Consider the following 21,671-nt stretch of genomic DNA (forward strand, 5'->3'; position numbering starts at 1 on the left):
TTGAGGGAAAATTCCACTCCCTTTGTTTAAAATTAATCCTCTTCTGGTTTTTATTGTAAGGTATACTTTTCCTTTGAGTGCCCTGTGTGGTCCTTTTTAAAAAGAGGAAATGTCATTATACTTTACATTTTTAAGCCTCTGGCAAGCAGAGACTGTTACTTTGTTTGTTTATTTAAAACAGGAAGCTATTTTTTTTTCCTTTTCTCTCTTTTCTTTTTAACTTCCTTTAGTAGCTTAGTAACCAGACCACTCAACCTCAGACCTGCCTCTAAATTGTTTTCAACCACCTTTGGAGTTTTATTCTGTCACTCCCCCTGTCCCGCGCCCCTCAAGATGAAGTGGGAGGAATGAAGTCATTGTGTTACAAAACCTGTGGCTGAGGGACACTGCTCCTGAGTAATCCCCAGTGCGAGTTGGATCAGGAGAAGACCTGAGCCAGAATGCTGGTCCTCACAAGACACTAGACCCAGTGTCTCTCTATCTGACGGAAGCTCAGTGTAGGCTGCAGTGGGAATTTGGTTATTGTTTCAGAAATTACGTACTGGTACACAACCAGAGTGAACTGGTGAAGGTCAAAAGACTGTGTTTGGCCTCAAGTGTTCTAAATGGTGGGCCAAGTATTAGTATGGTTGAATAATTAGCAAGCTTTAACCACACGGACAATTATTTCAGTCATTAAAATCAGGGCTGATGATATCACCACATAATTCAGCCAAAAAAAAAAACACCTTCGCTTTTTTCACAAGGTAGGCTGTCCTGTATACCTGTGCTCCTGCTTTCTTTTATGCAGACAAAGCAGTACATTTTAAAAGTAAGAATTACCGATTGGGTGGTAGGGGCATGAATAGGGAAGAAAATGAAGATTCCCTTCTCTTTCCGCCCCTTCTCTCTTTCTGCCTTCCTGGATGCTAGTGAGTTAGAGTCATTCACGGAGGGATGAAGGAAGCTAAGGCAACTTGACACCTGCTGGGAGTCACTGGAATAGCCAGCGAGAGATGCATAGTCTTTCCACTGAATCGGAAGTATTTGAATGCCAAATTTGTAAGAAAAACAAATCCTAAATGTATGGTGCCACTTTGTATTCTCTCTGAGATACCCAGCTTCAGGCTCTGTCTCACAAAGGCCCTGGAAAGTACAGTATGCTGTTCTTTTAATTTATTTCTGAGTTGGCTTATATAGCCTTTCTCTTTAATGGCGGGTCAGGTGGAGACGTTTCAAGAGGAAAGGGAAAGTTGAATGAGGACAGTGGTACCAGCCTTAGGCCAATGCTTTAGGCCATACACGTCGGCAAATAGATCAAATACTCTTGTATCTCCTTCACTGCCGAACTATAATGTAGGAAATACGTGAGGTAGCTAGCATAAATTCCAGGAGGACAGAAAGTCTATCATTGGATAGGATTTAATAAGTATTAATTGGTAATGTTGATCAGCCTACTGGTGACAGGCATGGGTACAGGCAAAGGCTTTCTGTGGGCCCTTCTGCTCTCACTGGGAGGCAAATATCAGGTGGAAGTTGCAGGTAGTGGGGAGCGGGAGGCAGAGGGAGATATTCTCTCCTGCTTCTACAGAAGAAACACTTGGGTGCCTGGCTGGCTCAGTCGGTAGAGCGTGTAAGTCTTGATCTCATGGTTGTGAGTTCAAGCCCCATGTTGGGTATAGAGATTACTAAAAAAAAAAAAAAGTAAAATATTTTTTAAAAAAATAAAATAAAAACATTGAAGTCTTTAATAAAATAGGATCGTTTCCAGCCTCCATGTTAATGAGACCAGAATTTATTATCTCAGTGAGGTCAGCTTAATGGTAGGATCTTTTAAGAGAAACAACATAAATGTTAAAGGATTTCTAACTTTCATTCACATTCCTGATTGATTTAAACTGGCATAATTTTATATCATAATCTCTCTCTCTCATTGTGGATCGGCTTCATTGCCATCTAACAAACTCTAAACCGATTCTTTCGGTTGGGAAAGGGGCTCTCTCGCTCCCCCTTTTTTCCAAACAGCTAGCCACAGCCTGGGGGGATGCTGGCCCTAATTCATCTTTTCAGCAGTCATTTGACCCATCCCTGCACTGTTTTGATAGTACTCTTTGCTTTTCTAGGTTTGCTGTGGAATTTGTCATCTAATGACAAACTCAAGAATCTCATGATAACAGAAGCCTTGCTTATCCTGACTGAGAATATCATCATTCCCTTCTCGGGGTGGCCAGAAGGAGATTACCCTAAAGCTAACGGTTTGCTTGATTTTGATATATTTTACAACGTCACAGGATGTTTAAGGTAATGCCACTCTACAGATCTTTTCTCTGTATACCTTACATACTGCATCCAGGTTTCTAAAACTCTACTCCATTACCTGGAGATGCAATAAGAATTATAAAGATCAGTCTAAATAAAAAAAGCACAAGAAGTGTGTCATTACCCGTTGTTACCAATGGGGCGTGTAGAGACAATGAGAAAGGTAAAGTAAGAACAGAATATTGTTTCTAGGCATATTTGATTTTATCACCTACCCACATTAGCTCACAAAAGAGAGGATGTCATTTCCAATAAAGAAAACAGAGAGCTGATCTGAATGCCCAGAATCCCATGCAGACTGGCCTTTCCTGTCTCCCAGGGTTTAAGGTAGGCTCCATGCTATTTTTTAATTCACAAAAATCTAATTTACTGACATGGTTAAAAAATAATTTTAAACCTAGGGTTTTTATTCTTTTATCTTATACATTATATTAGTTTCAGATGTACAACATAATGATTCGATATTTGTGTATATTGCAAACAGTCACCACAGTAAGTCGAGATGACATTCATCACTACACATAGTTACAGAGTTTCTTTTTTCTTGTGATGGGTACTTTTAAGACTTTTCTCTCTTAGCAACTTTTAAATATGTAATACAGTATCATTAACTATAGTTGCCATGCTGTACATTACCTCACCAGGACTGACTAACTTGTTCGTTTGTTTATGGCATATGAAAAATTTATTTCCATTATGGTTTCTTTGGACTTACTTATTTTATGACTAGAAATTTGTACCTTCTGACAACTTGCACCCATTTTGCCCACCCCTCCTGCCTCTGACAATCCCACCAGTCTGTTCTCTGTTACCTATGAGCTTGTTTTTGTTGTTGTTGTTGATTTAAGTAATCTCTGTACCCAACATGGGGCTCAAACTCATAACCCCAAGATCAAAAGTCACATGCTCTGTTGACTGAGCCAGCCAGGCGCCCCTACGACTTTGGTTTTTATTTTTGTTTTGTTTTGTTTCTTTTAGATTCCATTTATAAGTGAGATCATACAGTATTTGTCTGTCTTTGCCTGATTTATTTCACTTAGCATAATGCCCCCAAGGTCCATCCATGATGTTGCCAGTGGCAATATTTCATTTTTTGTTGTTGCTGAATAATAGTCTACATATATATACCAGATTTTATCCATTCACTTATCTGTAGACACTTAGCTTGTTTCCATTTCTTGGCTATTATGAATAATGCTTCAATGAACATGAGGGTGCATATATCTTTTCAAAGTTAGTGTTTTTGTTTTCTTTGGATAAATATCCAGAAGTGAAATTGCTGGATCATATGGTAGTTCTGTGTTTAATTTTTTGAGGAACCTCTGTAATGTTTTCCATAATGGTTGTGTCAACTTAACATTTCCACAAGCATTGCACAAGGTTTGCCTTTTCTCCATATCCTCACCAACACTTTTGTTATTTCTTGTTTTTTTTTTTTTGAGGATAGCCATTCTACCAGGTGTGAAGTGATATCTCCTTGTGGTTTTGATTTTCATTTCCCTGGTGATTAGTGATGTTGAGCATTTTTTCATGTGCCTGTTGGCCATCTCTGTATCTTCCTTAGAAAAATGTCCATTCAGATCTGCTTATTTTTAAATTAGATTGTGTTTACTATTGAATTGTATGTTTTTCATATATTTTGGATATTAACCCCTTATCAGATACATGATTTGCAGGTATTTTCTCCCATTCCACAGATGGACTTTTCATTTTGTTGATGGTTTTCTTTGCTGTGCAGAAGCTTTTTTAGTTTGATATCATCCCACTTGATTATTTTTGCTCTTGTTACCTTTTGGTGTCAGATCCAAAAAATAATCACCAAGATTGATGTCAAGAAGCTTACTGCCTATGCTTTCTTCTAGCAGTTTTATGATTTCAGGTCTTATATTCATCTTTAATCCATTTTGAGTTAATTTTTGTGCATGGTGTGAGATCATGGTCTAGTTTCATTCTTTTGCATGTGGCTGTACAGTTTTCCAAGCACCCTTTATTAAAGAGACTTTCCTTTTTCCTTTCCCCACTTTCCCCAAGTATTCTTGACTTCTTTGTTGCAAATTAATTGACCATATATGCTCAAGTTTGTTTCTGGGCTCTTTATTCTGTTGCAATGATCTGTGTGTCCACATGCTGTTTTGATTACTATAGCTTTGTGATATAGTTTGAAAGCGGAGTGTGATGCCTCCAGCTTTGCTCTTCTTTCTCAAGACTGCTTTCTTTATTTGGGGTCTTTTGTGATTCCATACAAATTGTAGAACTGTTTGTTCTATTTCTGTGAAAACTGCCATTAGAAATTTAATAGGGATTGCAGTGACTGTAGATTGCCTTGGACATTGTAACTATATAATTCTTCCAATCCATGAGTATGGTATATCTTTCCCTTTATTTATGTCTTCAGTTTGTTTCATCAGTGTCATGTTGTTGTTGTATACAGGTCTTTTGCCTACTTAGTTAAATTTATTCCTAGATGTTTTTAAATAGCTGTAAGGCAACAAAGCCTAAAGGGACAGAAAGTTTTGCCATAAGAACAGCTACAAAGGAAGTTAGTTTGATCAGTATTTCTAAATAATGGGATGAGAAAATGCTTTAAAGGTTTTCTCCCTTGGGCTGTCAGATGCCAGCTAAATCAAGAGGAAATAGAAATACATGGCAGGAGGAAGAAAAGTGCTAGTCATCTCTAAGATCATGCATCTCAAGCTTTCTTATATTTGAAAATAATCATTGTGCTTTATGTGCAAGGATTAAAAGAAATCAAATGGAAGATACAATCAGGGGCTGCCTGGGTGGCTCAGTCAGTTAAGCATCCAAGTCTTGATTTCAGCTCACATACTGATCTCAGGGTAGTGAGATTGAGCCCAGCATCAGGCTCTGCATGCGCACACTCTCTCTCTCTCTCTCAAAAAAAAAAAAGTAATCAAAATTAGGCAGCCCATGAGAGGTCAGAATATATTCTGCCTTTTGATATTTTCTCTAGTTACAGTTCATTTTTTTGAGGGAATCTAGATTGTAACTAAGAGAATTTATTATGGTAAAATGTTTATCTTCTCTCCATTGTTAATCACACATCATATCAAATACCAGTTTTGTGTAAGCTTTTATGTTAGCTCCTGGGAATTTCACAAAAATGAATAAGAGAATCCTTAGGGAACCGTTAACCTAACGGGGGGGGGGGGGGATGCAGATGAGTAAAGGAAAGAGAACACAGCTGGCAGTGAAATATGTTAGAGCAGTAGCTCCTGGAGCATTAGCATCTGTATCACCTGGAACCTGTTAAAATCCTCAGGTCCCACCCCAGACCTTCTGAATCAGAAACTCTCAGGGTGGGGCCCAGCAGTCTAGTTTTAACAAGCCCTCCAGGTGATTCTGATGCAGCTGAATTAGGAGACCCATGGTGTCAGAGGTACAAGGGAAGTAAGTGCTGCAGGAATGCAGAACAAAGGACCATTCATGCCAGCAGAGTGGGATCAGAAAGACGCTATAGAAGAGGTGCCAAATGAACTAGGCCTTGGTGGATTATTTCAATAGTCAGAAATTCTCTAAGGACTAGGCACTCAATCCTTGAATAGCAGAAGAGGTGCCTAAATGGTCTCTTTGAATCCGTCTTCTGTACAGTTCACTAGAACCACTTTTTTATTACACTTTTGATCTAATAATACATTTTGAACTATTTAAAAACATTTTGCATCTCAGAATTTCTCTGTAGCTCCCATTGCCTGACCGTGTTACATCAGAGTTCTTAAAGTATCAGTAGGGACTCTTTCAACTCAAAATTAGTTACTCAACTCAAACTTGCTAAAGCCACGTAGGGATTCATTGGCTCCTGTGGGTGAGATGTTGACGGTCACTTGTGGAAGTGAAGGAAGTGCACCAGGAACCATGACCTCAGGGACTCGGGCAGAAACTCAGCATCCATGGGACTCACTCTGTTTTTAAATTTGTATCTCCTCTCCATTTGCTCTTCTTCTTTCACATGTTGGGCTCATTCTGTACGAATGCAAACAAGGCTGTGCATTCTTTTTATCTTTAATCCCTAACACCTAGCAAAGTTCTGGCATATAGTAAGCAATTATAAAGTATCTGAATGAAAAAAATAAATGAAGGAGTGAGCAAATGAAAATACATGATGAACTGGGTGAATAATCAAGTCTGGCAAGAGTATCAAATTTGTGATGGGAAGTAATCAAACAAGTTGGAAACATAGGCTAAGGCTAGATTGTGGGGGCCTTGAAGGTCATGTTAAGAGGTTAATTTTTTTCTTCTGTAAGCAAGATTAGCTAGTGTGGGAGAATAGAAATATGGTAAGTTCTGTGTGAAGAATAATTATAATATTAACAAGAAAGGTGTATTGAGAAAGTGAATAATAAAGACAAAAATATTAGTTGCAAATCTCTTCCTGCTGCTTCCCCTTATGAACGAGGAATAAAAGATGGATGTTTTGAGTGAAGCAGTGCCTTAGTTGACACACATTTTCCAGAAGATGTAATAGCTGAATATACTCCCATCAATATGACACCATTTTAAACAGTGTTTGCACAGCCAGTCCAAACCACTGACTTGAACTACTTTTAGAAGTAGAATATAGCAAAACATCTACAAAATTTGAATGCCATAGTATATGCTTAAATATCTGTTCTTATTTCACCTATGTATCTAAATCACAATAATAATAGTTGACATTTATTGTGTATTACGTTCTAGAAACTGTTCTGAATTCTTGATGAGGATTTTCTCAGTTTATTCTTACAACAGCCCTTATAAAGTAAGCTTTCCCCATTTTATAGTTGAGGGGTTCAAAGAGATTAAGTGATATTTCCAACGTCATGCAGCTAGTAAGAGACAAAGCTGAAGTTCAAATCCAGGAAGCCTGTCTCCAAAGCCAAGTACATTCATACATTCATGTTTGTCACACTCCTGCAGACTGTGCTGATATGGATAAAACCTCTGCCCTTCACAGCCTTGCAACCTCACATTGTCTCATTGTTTTTGTTTTAGAAGTTCTATGCAAATGGAACTCTGTACTGCATTTCATATAAACAGAGAAGATACAAAGGATGAAGCCTATGAAGTGGGAGACATTTCCAGGAAAGGAGAGGGCATTGTAGGCAACGTCAGGTTGGATGTTGTCACAATGAGTATAAAAGCCACTAAGGAGATATGCACAGAATGCAAGAAAAGACCTGTAGGGGACCTGCGATCAAATAGTCTCAATTTCCATAACAATAGAGGTGTCTGCTGAGTAGTTGCTTATTTATGACCACAGCTTCTCTAAACAGATTTTAAGACAGTTGTTGACTGGTTCTAACAAAAGTGAATCTTGCTGAATAATAAGGTCACAAATGTTAGCAAATATCTTAATTGCTCTAAGTTTATTTGAGGTATTCTCTCCCCCAGTGGGTGTAGAGCCAACAATGAATTGGCAACATGAGCAATATCTTTGGCACTGTGGTTGACTCAGGTTAGTGTAGCTAAATTTTTTCAATCTCCTTTGGAGAAAAACTGCATACACCAGTGACTTTTTTCCTTTACTAACTTGACACTGAGATCAGTTTTGAGAGGGACTTCCCTTGGTCTGCATATAGCAATGGTATAGAGTGAGTCTGCTCCGCAGGTAAGATGTTTGCTTTGTTGATGAACTTGCTTTGCGGCAGTGACCCCGGCTCTTCCCATCTGGACCTGGTACATTGAGATTGCATTCACACAGGAGAACGTGCAGGGTTTATCCTTCGAAAGGACCAATGCTGTCAGGTACAGCGTATTTGTCAGGTATCAGATCATTTATCTACAGGATTAGCATCTGTCTGCAGCAGCTTTACCATGCATGGGCCTTGGTGCCTTCTTGAGGTCCCTTTGGAATTAACATACTTTTAATGACTGAAGTTACTCCCTGAAAGGTGATACAAATTTTGCAATGAGGAAAACATCTTAAACAATATTATGCTAGCAATAATGAGTAGTAAAACCCAAGTTAGGAGAGGAAAAATAAAATGGTACACTCCAATTTGTGCTAGAGCCAGCAAATGGAATTGTCAGCATCTCTTAATAGCTCCACAGGCAGTGACATCATATTGGTAGGTTGAAATCAGCCACGGTGGGAGTGTTTACACCACAGAAATTGGCAAATGCTACAAGTCAGAGGTCTCCCCACTCCCTTGCCCCTAGAAAACTGATTGTTGGGACGCCTGGGTGGCTCAGTCGGTTAAGCATCTGCCTTTGGCTCAGGTTATGATCCCAGGGTCCTGGGATGGAGTCCCACATAGGACTCCCTGCTCGGCGGGGAGCCTGCTTCTCCCTCTGCCTGTCACTCCCCCTGCTTGTGCTCTCTCTCTCTCTCACAAATAAATAAAATCTTTAAAAAAAAAAAAAAAATGACGACACACGGATGGGAGCTGCCCGTGCAGAGAGGGGAGGCTGCTCAGCAGCACAGCTTCTGCTGCCAGCCTTTGGGGCACTCACCCCCGTGCTCATGCAATCATTGTCAATGACAAAGTGACTATTGAAGTTATAATTGTATTAAATTAATGCTAATAATTTGGATATTTTATTTTATTTTTGGCTGCTCGGGTAACGTTAGCCCATAACCAAACATACATGGTTTTCTTTTTTCTTTTCTTTCTTTTTTTTTTTTTTTTTCCTTTTTTGGGTACAGCTGTAGAATATTTGGATATAGGAAATGTGTTATTCTTGCAGCCTTGATATTCAGGGTGGATTGTAAAATATAAATTTTTGTGAGATTTCAAAGATTAAGATTATTTTGATAACATTATTTACAGATTTAAAAGATGTGGTTATCACAAGTCTGTTGAGGGGGAAAACTACTGCTTAAAATAACTAACTTGGAATAAATATTTTGCATCAGTAAAAAAAAAAAAAAACCTGATAGTTAAATAAAAATTTACCAGCACACCACTGGCACTGAATTTCTGTTAGTTAATATTAACACCAAAATGTGGGTAATTAGGGTATAAGCATATTTTTTTCTATACACATCCCTTTTCAAAGAAGAAACAATTCCTTTGTTTTCTTGGAAGGTATTACAAAGCTTCATCATTTTCCTTTTTTTTGAATGGAGAAAACATGCTAAAATGCCCCATTCTTTTTTTTTTTTTTTTACAAGTTATTTTCATTTGCTTAGGGTGAGAAGTCTAACAGTATTTGATATTTGATAATTTATTGCAATCAGTAGGATACTCTTTAAGATATTTCAGATTCCAAAAGACTTATGTGACAATCATAGAATTGTAAATTACCAAAAAGCATGAGCTGCCTTCTTTGATTTAACACCCCTCCTACATGCACACTCATTGTGATGAGCCCCTGCTTTTCTATTTAGTATGGGTAACTTCTTAGGAATTGATGTGACATGGCTGTCAAGTCTGTATGTTCCACATCACTGATTGGCACACCTTTGGAAAACCTATGGATGTGACAAATAAAACCAATAGTTATTATCAGGAGGAAGTTTGAAATTTCTTTTTTTTATTTTAATTTTTTTTAAATTTTTTTATTAACATATAATGTATTATTTGTTTCAGGGGTACAGGTCTGTGATTCATCAGTCTTACACAATTCACAGTGCTCACCATAGTACATACGCTCCCCAGTGTCCATCACCCAGCCACCTCATCCCTCCCACCCCCCCTCCACTCCAGCAACCCTCAGTTTGTTTCCTGAGATTAAGAGTCTCTTATGGTTTATCTCCCTCTCTGCTTTCGTCTTGTTTCATTTAGGAGGAAGTTTGAAATTTCTACCAAAGATTTATCATTATTTCTCCATTCCTCCATGTCGTTCTTATGGCTTCTTCCCCTTTCTTTCCTTCCTCCCTCCTCCTTTCTTCCCTTGTCTTCCCTTCTCTTCCCTGAGTCTTTGTTCTCTTAAAGAAGAAGGGATGGAAACAACTTAGAGGTCAGAAATTAGAGTGCCTCCAGGGTTCCAGTTGGACTTAGGTGGACAGGTATAAGACCATGGGCAATGGTGGAAGCTGTCAGAGTAGAGAATGGGAAAAATATGCTTTTTCTGAGAGCAGTGAGATTCAGAGTTCTGGAAGACACTTTTTCTGAGAGCAGTGAGATTCAGAGTTCTGGAAGACACTTCTGACCAAACACATCTCGGCAGCCTCTGTTAGCAGTCTCCTTCTTCATTCTTGAAGAAATTGACAGTAACTCTCTCACAATTATAGAACCATTATCAGAAATTTGCAAAAGGAAACTAGTCCAGCTTTCTTGGTTTTACCATTTGGTCTGTCTTTCCTCTTCCTCTTATCTAACACTGTATTTGTTCCTTGAATGCCTGCTATATTCAAAACACAGTTTAAATTTCTGAAATTTCCAAGGGGAATGGGACCTACCTTTGCCCTAGAGGAACTCCAGGTTTAGTGGGAAAGACAGGCACCTGAAGGGAATCACAATCCATTTGATAAGAAGTGTAAAAGGTATGAAAGACTGTTCTGGAGGCATTGAGTTGCCTAACTGATGTTGCCTGAGGGTTGGGAAGAGTTAACTGGAGAGTCATATTTAAGGAACTGTTGAAGGATGAGTAGGCGTTTGAATGTCCCTCTCTATCTTCAGCTCTTCATTCTATTACTGGTTCACCTCTATCATTATTCAATATAGTCATAATGAGAAATGCATATAAAATTGGCACTTTCATCTTATCGCCATAATTGAAGGCCACCCTAGAATTTTGCTACTTTGTTTAGGATGATTTTTCTTATTCTTGTATTTTGTGCCTATAGATGCCAGTTAAAGAAGAAAAGCAATTGGTAATACATTTCTCTTGCAAGTTACTTAAATTTCATTTTCCCCCCATATGTGATGGTGTAGTAAATGTGTTTTGATGAATATATAACATATGTACTAAAATTTACAACTGTCTTAAAAGAAACTTCCATTGTCACCACTATAAATCTAACTGCGGTGGATTTGAGTGGTCTGATAAAGCAAACTACCTTTAGAGAGAAAAGGTGTAACTATTAATCATGTTCCTAATTAGCCACAGGGTTAAGAGTAATGTCACAGGGTGGGAGAGGGGGTCTTGAGTATCAGTATACCCACTCTCTGGAAAAAGAGTGTCTCCATGTAGAATTTTAATATATTCAAATACTTCTATCTTGTCCAATACATATGTGTATATATATATATATATATATATATATATATATATATATATATACATATATTTTATATATATATATATATAATGTTACTAAATCTAATTTTTTTATACATATCTGGATATCAAACTTCAGAAGTTTCCTGAGTCTGCATTCCTTAATTGTATATTTTCGTTCTATTTACTTGTGGTCATCCCTTGTTCTGAATACTTATGACAGAAGAGGATTTATTTGGTTTAACCATACACATAATGCCAGATGATTATTTAAATAATTAAAAATTCAATAATTAAGATACTTAGTTAAATGAGGGTCTAATAATTTCCCTGAGTATCAAATAATTTTTTGTCAGACTGCAGATCCAAAGCAGGCCAGAACTACATTTTAAAACTGTAATCTAAATGTAGTTCTTTATTCCTGGAAAATAATTTATATAAAACTAGAAGAATGTTAATTAAAATAGTGTAAACAATAACAAAACCCAATAGAAGTATTCACATAATTCAACCTAAAGAGTGATTTTTCCAGAAATATACTTCAAACAGTTATTAATTAATTATTTAAAGTCTTCATTTGATATGTAAACATAAGCAATAAGAAGTCGGTTGTTGAAGAGGAAAATTTTTTCTCTACCCTTCAGAGTTCCTCTGGCTGGTTTAATAATCAAATTGACTTAGATTAGCAGGAGAAAGTCTAACAAAAGCTTAATAACATGTATACCTCCTGTAAACATGGGAGAAACCAGGAAAAGTGAGTAACTCCCCAAAATAACTAAAGCCATCACCTTTTTTTTTTTTTTAATTTATTTATTTATTTGAGAGAGAGAAAGCACAAGCAGAGGGAGAGGGAGAAGCAGACTCCCCAGTGAGCAGGGAGCCTTCCTCAGGGCTGGATCCCAGGACCCGGGATCATGACCAAAGGCAGAAGCTTAACAGACTGAGCCACCCAAGCACTCCAAGCCATCACCTTAAATATCATCTTCAGCTGAAGACAAAGATGTTTGGGTGGGGAGTCAGTTAAAGGAGGGTACCAGGCAAAGCACAGTAAACAAGAATAAGGCTGTTATGCAGTTTTATTTATTTATTTATTTATTTTTTAAGATTTTATTTATTTATTTTGACAGAGAGAGAGACAGCGAGAGAGGGAACACAAGCAGGGGGAGTGGGAGAGGGAGAAGCAGGCTTCCCGCTGAGCAAGGAGCCTGATGCGGGGCTCAATCCCAGGACTCTGGGATCATGACCTGAGCCGAAGCCAGATGCTTAACAACTGAGCCACCCAGGCACCCCTGTTATGCAGTTTTAAATCCATGCTTTCTTCTTTGATAAATTTCTAGAGATTTAGTCTTTCCTCTCCTGATATAGCAGAGGGATACCCTTACAAATGGAGATTTCCCTTACAAATTGTAAGGGAATATAAATGTGTCTTGCAATGTAAGTAATGTAAATGTCTCTTACAAAAGGGTAACTTCCACTTGGTTTGCTGAACTTCTCCTGTGTTTGCTATTTCTTAAAAATAACCAGCTTAAAATAACATGTCAAAGAGGCATATCTTGGGGTGGCAAAATTTGTTCCCCCTACACCATAAATAATGGAATTGGCAATATTACTAGCAATGTTAAACTATCAGTTATAATTGCATTTCATATGTTATGTATTTTAGGTATTGTGGGGGCCAAGGATAGGCCACGCTAAGATAGGCCACTTTGACATGAAGATTATTTTGAGCTGAAGGCAATCAAGACCGTGTGTGCTCAAGAGAAATTTTTGCCCCTTCGTTAACTACATAGAAAACTCTAAATTGGGGGGTCTTTCCCAGAATAAGGTTTATTAGCTGAGATAAATTTTATCTGAGTGTCCTATCTGTATGGCAGGACAAACATCTAATTACCAGACATTTGCTCTTCTTTTCACCTTGTGAATTACATTCCTTTCTTCTGAAGTGCCAGACCCCTACCCTTCTATCCTTAGTTTAGAATAACATGTATACCTCATTTTGCCTGTCTTTAGAATTTCCATGACTGTGTGGACTCTCTGTACATACGCTATTTGATTTTCTCCTCTTAATCTTGTCAATTTGATTTTTAGTCCAGCTAGATAGAAGGACTTCAACGGGGACAGGAATTCTTGATCCCTAATAAAATACAAACACATGTTTAGTTTAATGAATTAAAGTATTTTGTAAATTTCTCTTCAAGTAAATTTAAAAGATGTACGTGGTATTTAAATGGATATATAAAATCTTGATTTAAAAAAAATGATTGTTTATAAGCGAAATCTCAGGGGTTTTAGGTCACCTGTTTGAAATCTCTCAACAGTAATTAAGTTAGTAAAGCAAACAAATCAAACATCAAACCAAGCAAATCCAGCTATGCTTACCTGATCACCCCACCCCTCTCTGATCTTCCTGAACCCAGTGTTAAGAGTTTAGGTCGCATTGGAATTGTCAAACAGCACAGCTACAAACCTTGCAAATGTCTCAGTTCTTCAAACTAAATTTTCTACTATCCTATTCATGCCTTTAGCAGATAGACTCAGATTAGGAGTTGTACTTCTCAGTAATTATATGACATATCTCTTTGCCAAAGAAACTCTTTACTCTTATCAATCAATGCATAAATATTGACTACCTACTTTGGGCTCAGCCCTGGGATAACTATTAAGGATACATGAATAGAACTAATATGGAGGAAGAAAAATCAATGAAGGTAACAGAAGAATAATTTTTATTATATCAAGAGGACTGTATTTGCTTGTCTTTCTGTATCAGTCAGTATGTGACTTGGGTCCTGAACAAAAATTCCCAAGAATGACTTTGTCAGAGATTTTTAAAAGCATCCTATGTTTGTTTGTTGAGGTACAATTGACACATTAGTTTCATTACAACATAATGATTTGATATTTGTAGACATTGTGAAATGATCACCACAGTTAATCTAGTTAACATCTGTCACCTTACATAGTTAACAAAGATTTTTTTTCTTGTGTGAGACCTTTTAAGATTTACTCTCTTAGCATCCTCATGTTTAAAAAAAAATCTGTGTATAACTTAATTTGGAAGTAGTTTATTATTAACTGTATCTTATATCACTGAAAATCTTTTTCTAAAAATACTTGATTATCATCATAGAACTATTAAAAATTTTGTAATTCATCATGATAAAAAAAATGAGCAGGTTGGTATATTTGAATAAAGCAGCTGATGACTTTGTTGCTATCCTATGGTTAAAATCTGTGCCTGTATTGGAGATGCAGACCATCTGAGCATCATATGATTTTACTCTAAGTCTTAAGCATCTTCATCAATCATTGTCTGGCATCTGAGAAATCTCCTTTAGGTGTCAAGAATGTCTATTCAAGTTCCAGTGGCTCCCAGGCATATTACAAAAATTAGTTCGCTGTTTATAATCGATTTGAAATGGAATTTGGCATTCTACCTTGAACAGCCAGCTAAATCCAAAGGAAGTGACTCTTACCTACCAACCAGATGATTGCTGGCTACATTGATTATTCAGAATACTTTTAGAAGATCCGAAAAATACAGGAAAGCAAAACCAAAGGATTTTTAAGGATAGATTTTCTTTTCCTCTGCCCTCTGGTTTCTTGATGTGTAATAGATGCTGACATATCTTTGTTCGGTTAATGTTCCTTGTCCTGGAAGGAACAAGACATGTACGTGGGAGAGCTTTGTTCTACCTCCCAATGATGCTTCTGTTTGCAGACCAAACAGTTGACTTTGACAGATATCTGCAGATACCTTCAGGAACTGATGTTGACTTTAGGGTAACAGACAATCCCTTTTCTTGGCAAAGAGTTTTTGTCCCTCTGCCAGTTCAAATGAGGCTCCCCTTTTGTTCTGGGCAATAACAAGCTGCTTCTGCTGCTTTCTCTGGGTTACTCACAGACAAGGCCCAACTGTTTGATATATATCAGCTGAGAGATAAACAAAAGCCCAGCCCTAAATCTCAAATAACAAGAGGAAGAAGGACGCCTCCTTATCCACCAATCTCTTTATCAAGTGCCCGTTGGGTCTTAGAATGGACTCCAAGCACTTAGTGGACTGGGGCCTTATTGCACAGTTTACGATACATGATATTAGAAATCCTATAGTTGTTGGTGAACGTGAAGATGTACCTACGATATTTGTAAAACCATCAAGGTGATCACTCTTTCAGTATGCTAGCTAGACCTTGAAGACTGGCCCCATAGGCAGTAGGTCTTGTATGTGACACACACGTAACCTGTGTGTTAGGAGGAAATGACACCTATTATTAGTAGGTATTGCCCCATTAAAAAAAAAAATCTCTGCCTCTTAGAATTACTTGTTGGTGAAGTGTCTTGAAAAGACTCTAACCATATGATTATGTTGTCTGCCATTCTCAGATCTGGTAAGTAATTGTAGTCTTTTTTTTTTTTTAATTATTTTTTATTTTAATTCTGGTATAGTTAACATACAGTGTTCATTTCCCCACGCTCGCTGACCATACACCACACACTGAGCTTTGGACATTCTGTGTTGTGACAGACTTCCTGTCGGTGCTGGCCAACTAGCTGTAACAGCCTGCACGCAGCTGCACACATAACTTTTTATGGACGGGCCAGTAAAAAGCCTACTAGAAGCAGGGAATTCTGATTTTAAACAAGAGTCACAGGTCAGGATTCCAAATGAAATTTTAGCATGCCCCAATTTGGAGAATTTTGTAAAAATTACAGATAACGGTATTTGTGAAGTGCCTACTGCAATGTCTGTCACACACACTGAGTTGCGGTTGTCTTTATCATTTGACATTGTCCATTTTTTGGTTTGCCCTATGAATTTAAGGTTTAGTCACCCTGTCATTAATCTCACAAAGACATACCATTCTTTCAGTTCTAGCAAAGTCCTGAGTGTTTGGTTTTCTTTTCTCCTTTTCGTTATGACACACAGGAATGTGTGAGAAAAGTGGTGCTAGAGACAGTCATCAGTCATTGATTTGCTTTTAGATAAAACACCTGAATCTTCCTAAATCTGTAAAGTTTTGTTCAGAGACATGCAGAGGTTCAGATTCTGTTTTTTTCCCCCACGCTTAACAAGTCCTATTACCAGAAAAACTCTTCCTCATGTCAAGCATAAGTAACTGATCAAGCTAGTGTTCCCCCTGTTCTGGCTCAGGGAAGATGAAGAGCTCCAAAACAATCCTGCCTTTGTGGGAAGAGTTTATATTCCCCACTTCTCCCCCCAGCCTCCAACCCCCCAGTCCAAGGATCTGGTTTTTAAATTTCAGTGTACAACAGCATACATATTTTGGTTTCCTGGAAGTTGCCCACATATTTACTCAGCCTTTGTCCAGATTATACCAGGGGAAGTAAAACCATCATCTAATTGAGTTAAAATCATAGACACTAAATTAAACATTTCTAATATATTCATTGGTAACTCTGATACTCAATTTTTATTGAGTAGTGTGTTTGTATGCTCATTCTTTTTTACTTTTCAATAAGATAATTGTTTCCATATATCGATATTTGATACTGTTTCATTTATAACTGTGGGATATTTTTCATATTAAACCTCTTCTGGGCTACATAGAGGAAATAGTTATAAATAAATATTTCTCAGGGTTTGGTAGATACATTGTAAAAGCTTCCATTCTGCCTAAGATTAGCCATGGTAATTCTCTGATTTCCACAAACTTAAGTACTAGCTGTTGAAAAAAATGTTTTAGTCCCTTAAGATAGATATATCACTTTCATAATTACTGCTTATTTTCAGAGTGGTACAATAACAAATTCCTTTCTGACTAGTGACTTCTATTCATGGATGTAGTGCTATAAAATAATCCACCCTTATCATTCATATTTCTGGGCAGTTGAGTAAGGTAGGAACTATTTTTGATATGCAGGAGCAAATACTGAAGCAGTGGGGTTACACTTTCTGTCAACAAAGATGTCGAGTGCCAGAAAACCCTGATAAGTCCCATTTTAAGCACGTAGAGTCTGGATAATACCAAACTACGAGACAAGAGTCCGTGCATATGAACTGGCAGTCCCACCAAAGCGAATTACCATTCGCACCCAAAATAAATACCCTGAAGTTTAACAAAGCTAGGTCATCCATCTGCAAGGTATGTGGCAGCTTTAGCTAGTCAGAAACCTTTTGATTTGTCAAAGCAATTTTAAACTACTGCCATTTCTCCAAGCCAGAGGTTAAAAAGGTCAAGGGGAAACTTTAAAAGATGTGATAACGCTGTCTTGGAGTTGGGGGACATCTGGTGTTTGCTAATAAGCAAATGACAGAGTGAATGAATGTTGATGAGGTGTGCTCTATTCTGGAGCCGCCCCTGAGAACAGAATAAAGAGCAGCTCTCCTATTCTGACTTGACCACTACTATGCTGTCACTGGGAAAAGTAACTTTTAAATTCTTTGGACCTCCGTTTCTCCATGTGTAAAAGAAGATGACTGGAGGGCGCCTGGGTGGCTCAGTTGGTTAAGCGACTGCCTTCGGCTCAGGTCATGATCCTGGAGTCCCGGGATCGAGTCCCACGTCGGGCTCCCTGCTCAGCAGGGAGTCTGCCTCTCTCTCTGACCCTCCCCCTTCTCATGCTCTCTGTCTCTCATTCTCTCTGTCTCAAATAAATAAATCTTTAAAAAAAAAAAAAAGAAGATGACTGGAAAAGATGGTTTTTCAGTTTCTGTCAGGCTTCTTCAGAGAATAGATACAGGATCTTGGTTCAAATGATCATTTCTTGAGAAAAAAAGCTATAGTAAAAATGGTTCAGTTTAGTTTATAAACCCATGCATTATCTTTTGTTAATGGACAAAGTGTCAGTTTTTTAGGTACAGTAAAAATTGAGGTAAATCTTTAATTGGAATAGTCGAATGAAAACCAAAGTCACAAAGGATTTTCTTAAAATTAAAAATTCATTGTATCAGCCCAACAACCATTAAATTTTTGTATATCCTTAGTTTAAATATATTAGTCTCATCTCAACTATTAGGTTGAATCATGAAATTACATTTCTGTGGGTTAAAAACAGTCTTGTATCATCAAGTTCATCCTATGGATGTGATTTTCATGGGAAGCAGGGTACAATGCTGTGTGTTCCTTTCTTGTTCCCATTAGTTCTTGATACCATGCTGGGTACATTTGTTCTCTGATATAGTATGTATTGAAAGCAGTATTTTGGGGCAGAAAGCCTTTTTGAAATCACTTAATGCAATATATTGTTTTACAGATGAAGAAAATAAGACCCAAAAAGTTCTCAGAATTGTAGTTCTTTTGATGTTCAGTCTGACAGAAACGTTATAAACAAAAACTTTTGAATATACTTTGAATACTCTACCTACCAGTAAAAAAAAACAAAAACAAAAAACCGGTCTGATAAATTTTATAGGAATAGTTCTTAGCAATTAAGATTCTGAATTTGAAATTTGATCCCCAAATAAATTACCTTGCTGGATTTGATAAGTTTCAATTCTCTGTAAGGAAGCAACCTCCACTTGTAGATGTAGGTACTGTTTATAGAAAGGTGTCATGGCCTAGCAAAATTAGAAATAGACTAAGTGCAAAGATATTTATAGGTCATGCTTTTGACTTAGGTCTTACACACTGTGGAACTTTGCATTCTTGTCACATCTCTCTGCCATTTTAATTATAGAATCATCACATTTTAGAATATCTGGTTTGATATTTGTCAATAATTATTTACACTGAAAGCTACAAAACCCCAAAATAGTAGAGTCCAACATCATGTCTTTACAAATGAGGAAACTGAGGCCCAGAGAATTTAAGTCACTTTAACTTACATAGAGTTAAGACACGGAATAGGTTGGCACTTGGACATCTAGTATACTGCTACGTCAAATGATCCATTTGTTGTTTTAGTTGCAGAGTGTTTGCTTCATATGTACCCTCTCAGAAACAGATTGCAGATTAAGTAAATGATGCTGTGCCCTTGGTGCTTGAAGTGAAGTAGACAGAAAGCTTTTACTGACCCAATGACATGTTATAGGAATATAGTTAGAGGTTGTGTCCAGATTTGATGACCATCAGGCAATTGATAATGAACTGACCCCAGGACCTGTCTGCCACTCTTTTACAAATTTGTCAGTTTTCCGAACACTTGGAAGCAGCATCAATCAAATAAAGCTTTGAAACGAAGCCCTATTAGATACACAGCTTAAGTCTTAACGGTTGGTTGTTTTTCCTGATAGAAACATGAGTTCAGCCGGCCCTGATGGGAGGAAAGTGATGAGAAGGTGTGACGGACTGATCGACTCGCTGGTCCATTATGTCAGAGGAACCATCGCAGACTACCAGCCAGATGACAAGGTGATTCATGGGTTAAATATCTCTTGTTTGAATTACTTACTTTGTCTTACTAAGATGCTTCAGAGGATTCTGGAAGTATTCTGTTTGGGTTTAGCTTTATTCATTAACTCACTTGCTAAGCTTAAAGTTTCCCATCCATGCTTAGAAATATTAAAATCTACCTAGCCCCATTTTTCTGTCTACTTTCCAGACCCCAGTTTACAACTACCTGTTTAACAACTCTATGTAGGTATTTGAAAGGAGCCCAAGAGTTCCGTGTGCAATAATGAACTTAAGTTCATCTCTTCCCTTATTCCCAAACTTGCTCCTTCTCTGAATAATCCTTCTTCTTCTTCTTTTTTTTTTTTAAAGATTTTACTTATTTATTTGACAGAGAGAGACACACAGCGAGAGAGGGAACACAAGCAGGGGGAGCAGGAGAGGGAGAAGCAGGCTTCCCGCCGAGCAGGGAGCCCGATGTGGGGCTTGATCCCAGGAGCCTGGGATCATGACCTGAGCCGAAGGCAGACGCTTAACGCCTGAGCCATCCAGGCGCCCCTGAATAATCCTTCTTAATAATTATCCCCACCCACCAAATGAAAGCAGAAATCTGCATGATCTCTGACTGCCTGCTTGCCTTCGCTCACACCCTGTGTCCCTCAGGCAGCAAACCATGTGCGTGCCACCTCGGAAACACCCTTCAGCTGGCGCGCTCCTCCTCCCTCATGCCGTGACTGCTGCCCTGGTTTGTGCATCTTTCATACTTACCATGCAATAGCTTCCTAACGGGTCCTGCAAACAGTTCTTCTGTTTTCCAGCTCCATGTGGCTACCAAATTACGTATCATAAAATATAGAATCGTCTGAACACACTCTTCAAAGTAAACCAGAAAGGCTCTCCAGTGGTTTAAGAAATCCAGCCTCTACTTCTTAGCATTGTGCTCGTGACCATTCGTGATCTAGCCACACTCATTCCACTCCCCCAGACACCGTGCAAGCACACCCCTCCGCATCTACTAAACTGTGTAAGACCGAAAGCGTAGCACGTCCTGTGGTAGCACACTGCAGAGGGATGTCTGTATGTCTATGATCAGTATTCATCTCCTGTTTTCTCAGGCCACAGAGAACTGTGTGTGCATTCTTCATAACCTCTCCTACCAGCTGGAGGCAGAGCTCCCAGATAGATATTCCCAGAGTATCTATATTCAAAACCGGACTATCCAGACTGACAACAACAAAAGTATTGGGTGTTTTGGCAGTCGAAGCAGGAAAATAAAAGAGGTATGTTGGAAGGACTTTGAAAGAAAAAGTGTGTATGTGTGTATCTCTGAGTACTTAGTGTATGTCGGGCACGATTTTAAGTTGTTTTAATCCTTACATCAACCTTAGGAGGTGTGTATTATTAATATCCTCATTTATTGACGAGGAAACGGAAGTACAGAATGGCTAATTTCCCCCCCCAAAATCCAGGAAATTATAAGAGGGGGTGGAATTCAATCCCAGGTCGTCTGGCTACAGATTTGCATTGTTAACCACTGTACCCACTGCTGTATGCTTTATAAGTTAGGAAATAAGCTTAATACAGCGTAGCCAGTGGTATATAGACTGTGTAACGTTAAAAGCAATGCTGATGTTTAGCTCTGGGTATCCTAAAAGTACATCCATACGAAGGAATACTGTCCCTACTGGCGTTTCATGAAAACTGGAAGAATGTAACCCCTCCTGTTCCTCAGACTATCGTGGTACGTATTTGTGAACTTGGAGAGCAACTGGTAAATTTAGAATCCTGATGTTATCCCAGACAACTTCACAAGACTGAGGGAAGAGGACTGTTTTTCTTATCTCCACAGTGGTTGTGACTAATTTAGCTTTTAGCTTAACAGCAGCCTGAAAACTATTCTAGAATAGCCTATGCTTCATTCTCGAGTTTTCTCTCAGTATGAAATATAAAGTTGGGGTGTTGTTAAGGAGAAATAGACAT

The 21,671-nt window shown here is 38.1% G+C and overlaps 1 protein-coding gene across 2 annotated transcripts in view; it reads left to right on the forward strand.

Moving 5' to 3' along the window:
- Positions 1-21,671, forward strand: part of PKP2 (plakophilin 2) — a 91,471-nt gene that overhangs the window by 51,409 nt on the left and 18,391 nt on the right. For both annotated transcript variants that reach the window (XM_054507108.2, XM_045873634.3), the window contains exons 6-8: positions 2,103-2,280; positions 19,595-19,712; positions 20,807-20,971. In XM_054507108.2, the coding sequence (XP_054363083.1) occupies positions 2,103-2,280; positions 19,595-19,712; positions 20,807-20,971 (461 nt within the window). The remainder of the gene's footprint in view (positions 1-2,102; positions 2,281-19,594; positions 19,713-20,806; positions 20,972-21,671) is intronic.

The sequence above is a fragment of the Mirounga angustirostris genome, unplaced genomic scaffold, assembly GCF_029215605.1.
Source record: "Mirounga angustirostris isolate CCGP_5_RB_7025 unplaced genomic scaffold, mMirAng1.0.hap1 SCAF_5, whole genome shotgun sequence".
In the NCBI taxonomy this organism is placed as follows: Eukaryota; Metazoa; Chordata; class Mammalia; order Carnivora; family Phocidae; genus Mirounga; species Mirounga angustirostris.